At 61.9% G+C, this 11,455-nt stretch overlaps 1 protein-coding gene across 1 annotated transcript; it reads right to left on the bottom strand.

Annotated features, from left to right (window-relative positions):
• Positions 1-2,068: 2,068 nt before the first annotated feature.
• Positions 2,069-10,947, bottom strand: LOC130017756 (serpin B6-like). The gene is made up of 7 exons (XM_056108516.1): positions 10,849-10,947; positions 7,457-7,631; positions 6,480-6,620; positions 5,419-5,536; positions 4,007-4,149; positions 3,287-3,442; positions 2,069-2,503 (listed from the first exon to the last, which is right to left on the bottom strand). Exons 2-7 carry the CDS (start codon positions 7,619-7,621, stop codon positions 2,099-2,101), a joined length of 1,128 nt encoding a protein of 375 aa, XP_055964491.1. The 5' UTR covers positions 7,622-7,631; positions 10,849-10,947; the 3' UTR covers positions 2,069-2,098.
• Between the last annotated feature and the right edge of the window lie 508 nt (positions 10,948-11,455).

Raw genomic sequence — 11,455 nt, 5'->3', positions numbered from 1 at the left:
GATCTCTTATGCAAAGCAGCCCTATGCAAAGCAGACTTGGAGAAACCCTGACCTATGCCTTGGGCGAAACCGACTTTTTTTTTTTTTCCCTAGAAAGAAATCCGGGGAGGATTCTATTTCCTAGATCGGCACCACAAATGTGGTCCAACTGACAGAGGTAAGCGTCTTCTGCGGCGACGGCATAAAAGACGACGTGCACTGGACCGGAGACATACTTCCAGGGGTTAAGGTGTTTGCCTTGCACACACAGCAGGCCCAGGCTTAAACACTGGCACCGCATATGGCCTCCTGAGCACTGCCAGGAGTGATCCCTGAGCACACAGCCAGCTATGTGCCTTCCCATCCCCCCCAAAAAATGATCATGATCACAATCACGAGCATCCTGTTGTTCGTCGATTGCCTCGAGCAGGCCCCAGTAACGTCTTCTTCGTCCTAGCCTTAAGATTTTTTAAAAAGTGCCCTATTCAAGGCTCTTTCAGGGTTAGGAGAATGAGACCCATCATTGTTACTGGTATCTGGCATATTGGGTACGCCACGGGGAGTTTGCCAGACTCTGCCGTGTGGGCAGGCTACATTTGGTAGCCTGCCAGGTTGTCCAAAGTAGGAATGAGATAATAAGATGTCGCGCGCGGCTGCAAATGCTTCCGGGAGCTGGGTTTTATAGTCTCTGAGTCTTGGCCATTGATGGGATTACACAGCGCCAGGGGGCCAGGTGGTGGGTGTGACCCCTGCCTACTGGAATTTGGAGGATCCTCCAAAAAAAAAATGAGAACACATTGTTTTTTTCCTTTTGGGTCACACCTGGAAATGCACAAGGGTTGCTCCTGGCTCATGCACTCAGGAATTACCCCTGGCGGTGCCCAGGGGACCCTATGGGATGCTGGGAATCGAACCTGGGTCGGCCACATGCAAAGCAAACGCCCTCCATGCGGTGCTACTGCTCCAGCCCCAAGAACACACTATTTGGGGAGGATGAATCTCCCTTTTACTACCTGCAACCTCCTTCCCGGTGTGCATTGACAGACACAGGGCTTTGGAACTGTCACAGAGAGGCCCGGGCAGATCGGTTTCATACACCCCTGGGGGATAAGGCCTCTTCCAGGAAAGGAGGACAAACACCACTTGAGGCACCTGTCTGAGAAGCAGGCGCCCCCGGGGAAAGCGGAGGGGGCAAGGGACGAGTTCCTGCGTGGCCAGGGAGAGGGGGCTGTCATTAGGAGCCTCCAAAGGGTCCCTGGAAGAAATCCTAGCCCGTCCCCCAGAGGCTGGCTGCGTCTCCCTTGCAGCCACACCCAGCGGGCGGCCGAGCCAGGCCCTGCAGTCTGGTCTGATCGGGTTTCCAGCCTGCAGCTGCTGAGACCTGAGCTGCCTCTTTCTTGCCCAGGCTCTGGGCTGACACTGGAGATGGGGCGCAGGGGAGGGAGGCGCGTCCCCTGCCTGGTGCAGGCCCCGTGCCCAGTGCCACCGCCAGGGGTCACTCCTGAGCACAGAGCCAGAAACCCTGGGCGTGGTGCAAGAAAAAAAGGAAAAAAAAAAAAACAAAGCAAAACAAAACTTGGAAGTCAGCTGGAGTTGATTTCCGCCGTGTTCCAGCCGGAATCGAGCCCAGTCGTGCCCGGGTCCTGTTGGCACGTCTCACTTTTCTGGCCAGCAGAAGGTGGTGCCTTTTAGCGGGAGTACGTGAAGTCCCAGGGTCCCCTGTGGGTGGGAGCCGGGCTGACCCACTGCTGGGAGTCAGCTGCGCCCTCCCCCCTCCGCTGGCTCCTGGGGAGCCCCTAGCGAGTTTGGGGCGGGGTTTCAGACCCCAGCGGTTCCCTCTGCTCCCCCACCCCCACCCCAGCGCCCTGGGGCCGGGGCTAAGCCCACCGCCCTCGCCCCCTGCTGCCGCACTCAGCCCCGGGGGGCCAGGCCCCGGGGGTGGGGATGGGGGGCGCCTAGGACGGGCGGGGGACCCCGAGGAACTCCAGGTCCGAGAACGCACGTGGCCTGCGGACGGACGCACAAGCACGCGGAGGGCCTGGGCGGGTTCCAAAGCCGGACTTTACTCCCGGGCACGGGAAAGGGGCGCGGGCTCTGGGCGCAGGGCCGGGGGCGGGGCTCAGGGGCCGGCGAAGCGGCCGCAGAAGAGAAGGGCCTGGGTCTGGCGGTGCTGGATGAAGAAGAGGAAGGGGCGGTCGGCGCAGAAGCGGGGCACGATCCGGGCGCAGCGCAGCACCATCATGACGGCCGTGGCCGCCGCCGCCTCGGTGCCCTCCTCGTTGACCTCCACGAAGGCCTTGTGCACCGCCTGGGACAGGCACAGGCCCTGCCGGGACGACATGCCCGAGAAGTCCGCCGCGGACGGCTCGAAGGCGTCCCGCACGCCCAGCGCGCCCAGGACGCCCTTCAGGTCGTAGCTCTCCTCCAGCTTGAAGCGGGGCAGCAGCACCTCCACCTCCTCGGCGTCCAGCATGTCGGGCCGCGTCCACTCGGCGAACTTCTCGTACGTGAGCGCCTCCTCCACCTGCGAGGGCAGCCGGGGCCGTGAGCGGGCTGCGGGCATCCGAGGGCGCCCCTGGGCAGCGGGCCTGGGAGCTCGGGCGGCCTCCGAGGGGGTGGTGTGGGCGGGGCTAAGGCTGTGGGCGGGGCCACAGCGGGAGGGCCCTTCTGGGAAGGGCGGGGCTACGACAGGAGAGGCGGGGCGATGGCAGGAGGGGCGGGGCGATGGCAGAAGGGGCGGGGCAATGTCAGGTAGGGGTGGGGCAATGGCAGCTAGGGGCGGGGCTATGGCACAGCAGGGCAGGGCAATGTCGGGCAGGGGCGGGGCAATAGCAGGAGGGGCGGGGCTATGGCAGGAGGGGCGGGGCTATGGCCCGGAGGGGGGCTATGGCAGGAGGGGCGGGGCTATGGTCTGGAGGGATGAGGCAATAGTCAGAAAAGGCGGGGTTATTGTGGGAGGGGCAGAGTGATGGCAAGAGGCTTGGGGTCATGGCAGGGGGGGCGGGGCAGTGGTAGGAGGGGTGGGGCGATGGCAGGGAGGGGCGGGGCAATGGCCGGAGGGGCGGGGCTGTGGCAGGGAAGGGCGGGGCTATGGCGGGAGGGGCGGGGCCGTGGCCTGGAGGGATGAGGCAATAGTCAGAAAAGGCGGGGTTATTGTGGGCGGGGCAGAGTGATGGCAAGAGGCTTGGGGTCCTGGCAGGAGGGGCGGGGCGATGGCAGGAGGGGCGGGGCTATGTAGGCGCGGGGCGGGGCAGGCCTGCAGCCACCCTCCGGCCAGTTCAGCCCCGGGCCTCGGGGAGCCCCTTACCGTCTTCAAGTCGGTGTTCTCGTCGGGAAGCATGATGATCATGTTCAGCTCGTTGCCGGCATAGGGAAGCACCAGAATTTGGGTGAAGATATCTCCGATGTAGGTCATCGGAAAGGTGGATTTCTGATACATCATCTGCACGGGCTTGGTCTCGGTCTGCAAAGGACACGGACAAACCTTTGAGCTGCTTCCTGGGACCCGAGTGACCGCCAGCACACCGAGCAGGCTGCCCCAGGCCCCTCACGCGTTCTGACCCCCACCCCAGTGCCCGCTGGGGGCCCCTCGGGCCATTGCTAGCCTTGTCCTCCGAGGGCAGGAATGTCCCCAGTTCTCTCCTTACGGCCGTGTCTCTCAGGGACTGCATGGAAACTCCTCACTTCATCTCAGTGGCTGAAGGATGTCAGCCCCACCCTCTCCAGAGGGCACGCACCCTCCCCAGGGCTCCCCCACTCCCACGATTCCCGCTGCCAAGGTCCTCGGCCTGCTGGGGCCTCCTGGAATTCTGGGAACACAAGGACTGTGAGCTCTGCCTTCAGCTGGGCCATGGGTGGCAGGGAGCTGGATCAGAAGTAGAGGCACGAGGCCCCGTCAGATACTGGGGCCAACTTGGAGGTCACGGCACACAAGCGGAACAGCTGGGGGTCGGGCTTCACCAGGCCGACCAAGGCCACTTACAGCACCTGCCCCGGGTCAGGAGATGTAGGGTGTCCAGAGACTCACCTTGCTGACTTTGAAGGGCTTTTCCTGGGTGTTCTCCTTCTGAAACTGCTTCTCCCAGTTTCCTTTGAAGTAAATGGCATTGACCAGAATCAGTGCCGTGAGTGAATCCACGGCGCCTGGAGCCAGAAGATTCTTAATTTTATCTGGAAAGAGAAAGTAAAGGTCCAGTTAGCTCAAAGAGTCTCCTGGTGGCTGAGCCTGGGGGACCAACTCTGGGCACAGTCAAGGACCCAGAGACTGTACCCCAAATAGAACCATATGAAGGGAACCAGAGACTACTCCAAAAAGAACCATGTGTCCTTAAAACGGCCACCCAAAAGTCAGAGAAGCTCTGCTAAGAAAAATACCATCACGTGGGGCTGGAGAGGTAGGACAGAGGGCAGGACACTGGACTTGAGTTTGATCCCTGGAACTCCAAGCCTCACCAGGAGTGATCCTTGAGCACAGAGCCAAGAGTAAATCCTGAGCATAGCTGGGTATGGCCCAAAAACAGAAAAAAAGGAAGCATGGATGGAAGGATGGAAGGAAGGAAGGAAGGAAGGATCATATGACTAAAACCCATACATGAATATGTTCAGGGCAAATTCACTGCATGAGAGAGGACTGGATAAGACACTCCTTTTAAACCAAGAGCCGCGGTGGCTGAGACTCCCCCAAATTTTCTGCAGTGAGGCATGGGGACTGGGACGGGAGAGGGACATGGATAGGAAACCTGCGATGCACGCTGTTTTTGGGGGGGGGTTTTGTTTTCGTTTTTTTGCTTTTTGGGTGACACCCGGAGATGCACAGGGGTTACTCCTGGCTCTGCACTCAGGAATTACTCCTGGTGGTGCTCGGGGGGCCATATGGGATGCCGGGAACCAAAATCAGCGCAGCCGCATGCAAGACAAATGCCCTCCCCACTGTGCTATCACTCCGGCCCCCAATGCACTTGTTTTTAATGCTCTTTGTGAAAAGAAGGTCACAGTCACGAAACCCACAGCCCCAGAGAACACTGAAAGTATACATTGTTCTGGAAAAGCTGTGCCCAGCAGTGATGAGAAATGGGAGAGGTCAGGGAGGTCCAGAGAGATGAGCCAAAGGGCTGGAGTGGAGACACATAGAGTGTGTGTGCGTGTGCATGTGTGTGTGTCTGGGTTCTTTCCCAGCATCACTGGGTGTGGGGGAAAGAGGAAGAAAAGGTCAGAGAAAACAATATCACCCACTGGTCCTATATCGGGAGGGGATCTTTTTACTTGACGCTTATTCAGAGGAGAAAATAAAAACATTATTATTCCCATTTACACGCGATGATCTGGTGGAGGAATGGATGCCAGCGGGATGGGTTAAGCAGAAAACTAGGGGTAGGAGAAAGAGTCCCGGGCCCAGCACCTCCGCCTGCCACACTGAGCTAGAAGAAGGAGGTGTGTCACCTTCGGTCTTCTCGGCCACCCAGGAGTTAATGTGCTGTCGGGACTCCTCCGAGGCGCCGGCGAAGTCGAGCTGCTCCATCTCGGCGTGGTAGAATTTGAGGCAGGACTCCTTGAAGGACTGGGAGACAGAGCGACAGCCCCGTCACCTCACTGCTTCTTCACTGCAGTGCAGAACTGCCACCATTCCATCACTCATGTGGCTTATGTGCTCAAAATACGTGCAGTGAAATGGGGGGGGGGGGGGGGGGCGAACAGATAGGGCTCAAGGGAAGAGCATGGGCCCCGCGTGGGTGAGCCCCTGGGTTTATCAACCGGCACCACCACCACCAACAAAAACAGGGGCCAGAGAGGTAGTGCAGTGGGTAGGGCGCTCGCCTTGTATGCCGCAGACCCAGGTTCTATCCCCGGCACCTTGTATTATGTTTCCCCAAGCACAGACCGGAGCAAACCCAGAGCTCAGAGCCAGAAATAAGCTCTGAACACACCGGCCTCCAAATCAATAACAATAAAATAAAAAGTGACTCTGCTTCGGGGGGCGGGGAGGGGGTGGAGCTGCTGTCCCAGCCTTGCCCATATTCAGCTCCAGCCCCACTGTGATCCTCGAGGCAGCCCTGCGGCCGCTGAGTGCCACCAAGTATGCCCCTGGAGGGCCCCTGGTGGCCACAGCATCCAAGACTGAACCATGGGTCTGGCTGGCCGAGAAGGCCTCGGGGCCTCGGAGGCACACCGCTTGGGAGACCCCCCAAAAAATGAATAAAAACATAAAATCAAACCGGGGCCAAAGAGATGATCCTGTCAGGAATAAGCCCCGAGCACTGCCCCAGACCACAGATTTCTCACACGGGTCTCACAACGGAAAGGCCCGATGACAGCCCCGAGCTCACTTCGGTGGCAGCCTGAAATGGGTCGGTTCTGGTGGCCTCAGTGAATCGGCACAGGGTGCAGTGCACAGACCCGGGCGGCGGCTGGTGAGGGTCAGTGCGCCCCCTCGAGTGGGCGGCCCCGGCCCTGCGTCCCCCTGGTCTCTCTGTCCCCTGCCCATAGTGCCCAGGGTGGCTTACCGAGAGGATCTCAAAGCCGCTGGCGCTGAAGAGTCGGTTGGCCGTCCTCAGCAAATACTGGGTGCCGGTCTTGTTCACGTCGCTGAGGACGGACTGGAAGCCTTGGTGGATGTCGCCTTTGCTCCTGCTGAAACACAGGGCCTGGCACACACGGGGGTGAGGGTGCCGTCAGCAGGGCCGCCAGCTGGCTCCACCCAGGGCACCCCCAGGCCCCTGACCAGGGACTAGCCCCACGGCCAGCCCTGGGGACAGAACACGCTCCCCCATCTGTGTGCAGAGAAGGCTGCCGGATCCCCCCAAAACACACACACTGCACTCATCATGATGGACACTGGCCAGCAGTGGGCAGCTGCTCTCCCGGGTCCACCCGCTGCCACTGCACCTGAGATAGGCTCTAACCTGTGGGACACAGGAGTGACATCGGTCTGGGCCAGAACCCCAAACCCGGCACTCCAGGTTTGCCCTGGAATGAGGGGGCTCAAGGGTCCCCCCCAAAGGCCCAGGGAAGGCCTGGGAGTACCACACATGTTCCTGGAGGAAAAGGAGGGGCAGACTGTCCCCAGCAAGGCCCCCAGACTCTCCCTTCCTGTGTGACAGACTCCCTAGGGCCCAAGCATCCCTCCTCTGGCTGCAGAGCTTGGGGAGTGACCACACTGTCCCCGAGGGCGGCCACTGTCGAATCCCACACTAGAGGCAGGCAGAGGGGAGGAAAGGAGCCGTGGGCTGCAGGCCAGGGCAGAGGCGGCGGGGGAGGAATCTTGGGGCTCATCTCAAGGAGGGGCGGGAAAACAGGGGTTCCGGACACTGGGAGGAGCGACCCAAGGGCAGGACAGCAGCCCCCACCCGGAAGCCCATGGCCAGCAAAGGCGCCGGGCCAAGTGGGGCTGTTCAAGGGTCCCGGGCACCCTCCCAGCCCCCCGCCCGGCCCTGCACCCCCCTCGGCTCACGCAGGGCCCGGGACAGGCTGAGGCCCCTACCTGGTGCATCTGCTCGGCGGTGCTGCCCTTGGCCCCCATGAAGACCATGGCCAGCGCGGATGAGATGCTCATTGGGGAGAAGAACACGTTCCTGGGGCTGTCCTCACACAGCTTCTTCAGCAGGTCCAGCGCGAAGGCGCCGTTCACTTCCGCCAAGGAGCCCATGTTGGCCAGCCTGCAGCGGGCGGGACAGAGGGTCACACTCGGGGGGCGAGATGAGGGGGATGCCAAGGGGGAGTGCCTCTCTCTGGGCTTCTCTGGGAGACCCTCAAATACAGGATCCCACCACGGAGGAAGCCTTGAGCGGGGACAAAAGACGAACGGTGGAACGGTAAGGACGCACCTGCCTCAGTTTCCTTCCTGAGAATCCTCCTCTGAGGCCTCGCTCCCAGCCCCCCACCCCATCACCCTGGGCCCAGACCCAGGTGGCCACTGGCCCAGGCAAGGAAGAGCCAGATCTGGGCCCCAGGCGTCAGGGGTCAGGCTGTGCTCCCAGAGGCCCCGCCACGTGAGGGTTTATGCTGAGATTTCTCGGGTCCGTTCCAGGACCCCAGCCCCACCCCTGGTAAGGACGAGAGATTTCAGGGCGCTCACAGAGCCAAGTCCGCTGGCCCGGGCCTGCTCTACCCCGACAGGAGCTCCTAGGAGCTTCTTGCAGACACGCAAAACCCGCGGTGCCCCCCCGCTTGAGAAAACAGCATCCCTCTTGAAATATAAAAATATAAAACATAAAAATGGGGCTTCGTAGGGGCGGAGCAATAGCACAGCGGCCTTGCACACGGCCAATGCAGGTTCAATCCCCGGTATCCCCTGGGGTCCCCTGAGCACTGCCAGGAGTAATTCCTGAGTGCAGAGCCAGGATAACCCCTGAGTGTCACCCAGTGTGACCCAAGAGCAAAAAAAAAAAAAAAAATGGGGTTTAGTGGTAGAGCTCATGTGTGAGGCCCTAGGCTGCATCCCCCACCAACAATAACCAATAAATAAACTAAATAATCATCCAACGAATAAAGAAAAGCTCTTGCAAAAATGGTGCTTGCACGGGGACTGGTGAAATAGGAGAGTGGCCAAGCACTTGCCTCGCACGTGGCCACCGTGGGTTCAACTCCCGGCCCCACATAGGGTCACCTGAGCCCCACCAGGAGAGAGGTCCGAAGCAGTCAGGAGAATCCCCACACACACACACACACACACAAACACACAAAGAGGCCCTGCATTCATCACGGCATGACTCACAACAGCCAAGATCTGAAGCCAATCCCAGTGCCCAACTCAGCAATAAAGGAAAAGAGAAAATCCAGCCGGTTGCAACGCAGGCAGGCCAAGAAAGGCGTTGTCAAGACCAGGTTGTCCTGATGCCGGGGAAGGAAGAAACCAAACAAGCACTTGGGTTCTGACGCTAAAGTGAAAGTTCTCGAGCGGGAGGGGCAGGGGAAGGGGGGATGGCAGAGGGTCCCGTGGGCAGTGGTGGATGGGAATGAGGTCTGGGGGCTCGGAGAAAAGATACAGACGCACCCATGGTGGCACAGGCCAAGGCGGCCTGAGTGAAGCAACAGAAGTTAGAATAGTTCGACATCAGCATTAACAATGGGTACTAAGGCTTTGCTAATGAGATTACCTAGACACGTAGGTATGTGCACTACGCATATTTAACTCTGTCAAACAAGGCAAAACTCCGTCCTTGCCCCGTTTTCTTCCCCTCCAGCACAAACGGGAACGTGGCCCACTTCCCATTCATCGTCAGCTGGTCATTCCCTCATCATCCACACAGATTGCGGTTTGAGGCTGTAGCCTGCCTTCTTAGACGAGAACGCCCAAGTCCCCGGAGACTCTGGGAAGGTGCCCGCCCTGCACGCAGCCCACCTGGGTTGGACCCCTTGCACCTCGCAGGGTCCCCGAGCCCCGCCTGGAGTCAGCCTGAGCCTGAGCACAGCGGGGTGTTACCCCCAAACCAAAAGTGAAAATAATAAATAAATGTAAACATTGTCAGATTTCTTTGAGGTAGTGGAGCTCTTAGGGAACTAGCACCCCACCTGGGTTTGCTCCTGACCGGATGTGGTCCTGCAGGCCCCCACGCGACACCAGGTGGCCCAGATAATCCCAGACGCCTCGGGGCCCAACCAGCCCCACGTCCTCAGCCCTGCTCCTGACCCATCAGTCCAGTTGGCCAATTATCAAGTACTGCAGAGACCCACTTCTGTTTTCTGGTGTTCTGTGTGTGTGTGTGTGTGTGTGTGTGTGTGTGTGTGTGTGTGTGTGTGTGTGTGTGTCTCTTCTCTAAGCAGCAGCTCACAGGAAACACAGGCTAATTTGCCTTTGCATGAGAGGCTGCTCTCACTTGCAGAAGGAAATGAATGCCTGGCTCACAGCGTCTGTCCCAGAAACGGTGGGCAGACCTGAAAAACGTTCCTCCTCCTGGTACCCTCTACTCCTACTCTCTGACCTGGGGGCCTGAAATGCAAGATGGGGGTGGGGCGAGGGGCTTCCCGAGACAGTCTCTCCAAGATGGGGCTGAGTGATGCTCTGAGTTACTCAGTGATGCTTCTGAGTTACTCAGAAGTGGCCCCACTCCTTGGACACACCCCTAAGTGCAAACAGTGGGAGGCGGTGAGTCACCACTCCCACTTTTTTTTTAATTTATTTTGCTTTTTGGGTCACACCCGGTGATGCACAGGGGTTCGTTCCTCCTGGCTCTGCGCTCAGGAACCACCCCGGTGGTGCTCAGGGGACCACATGGGATGCTGGGACTCGAACCCAGGTCCGCGACGTGCCCGCTGTGCTATCGCTCCACCCCCAGCCACTCCCACTTTATATCAGCTGAAGCAAAGGTCACTGTCCGCTCTCGTCCCACCCAACCACCCAGGGAGGGAGGCAGCGGGTGGGTCCCCTTCCATCCCGTCCAGAGGGAGCCTGCCACGCGGAAGCAGAGGGGCAGCGCCCACCTGGGCCCACCCACTCCGCACACACGCCCCCTGCCCGGGCAGCGAGGCAACACGGGTTTTCCGCGCTCCTCCTCCAGTGGGCACGGACGGACGTGGGGCGCGTCCCGCTCACCCGCGGCCTCCGCCGTTCCGGCCGCCCCGGCCGCTGCCGCTGCCGCTGCCCCTGCAGGGCTGGACCGGGCGCCCACGGGCCGCTGCCGCGGGGCTCAGGGCCACCCGGGCAGGGGGGAGTGGCGCGCACGGACCCCCACCCAGGGCGGGCAGGCCGCCTCCGGGGCTCCCGGGCGCGGGTCACCTGCGGCCGCGGGGTCGGGAGGCCTCCCGGAGGCCCCGGAGCCACGCGCAGAAGCGCCGGACACTGGCCGCGGCCCCCAGCGCGGCGGGGCAGCGCGCTCCCGGGTCCGAGCGATCGTCCGCGTCCCCGGCCGAACCCGGCGGCCGTGCCCGACTCACCGGACTGCGTCACGGCGCGCTGACCGCGCGCGGACCGCGCAGGGGCCCCGGCCGGACACTCGAGCCGGGCGCTCCCCGCAGGGCCCCTCCCCGCCCGCGCCCGGCGGCCGCAGGTGAGCGCGGCCACGCCCCGCGCCGCGAGGCCCCGCCCCGGCCCCGCCCCCGGCCCCGCCCCGCCCCTGCGGGACCGCGCGCCTTCCGGCTCTCCCCGCGCAGGCCACGCCCACCCCGGCGCGCCCCGCGCAGGCCACGCCCCTCCGGGCCCTTCCGCAGGCCCCGCCCCGCAGAGGCCCCGCCCCCGGCCCCGCCCCGCCCCTGCGGGACCGCGCGCCTTCCGGCTCTCCCCGCGCAGGCCACGCCCACCCCGGCGCGCCCCGCGCAGGCCACGCCCCTCCGGGCCCTTCCGCAGGCCACGCCCCGCCGAGGCCACGCCCCCGGGGCCTCCCGGGTCCCGGCGCCGCCGCTTCCGCGGTCCCCGGGGCTCCTGCACGGTCCCCGGTTCTGGCCCGCCCTGGGCTCGCTCCCACCCTCAGACCCGCGCGTTCTCTGCGCTCCCCTCGCTCCTCTGACGCTCCCGCCCCTCCAAGCACTCCAGGCCGCCCCCCCC

Source organism: Sorex fumeus, unplaced genomic scaffold, assembly GCF_029834395.1.
Source record: "Sorex fumeus unplaced genomic scaffold, SorFum_2.1 ptg000218l, whole genome shotgun sequence".
In the NCBI taxonomy this organism is placed as follows: domain Eukaryota; kingdom Metazoa; phylum Chordata; class Mammalia; order Eulipotyphla; family Soricidae; genus Sorex; species Sorex fumeus.
Note: the sequence above shows the minus strand (reverse complement) of the source record. Positions and strands in the feature narration are given on the sequence as shown.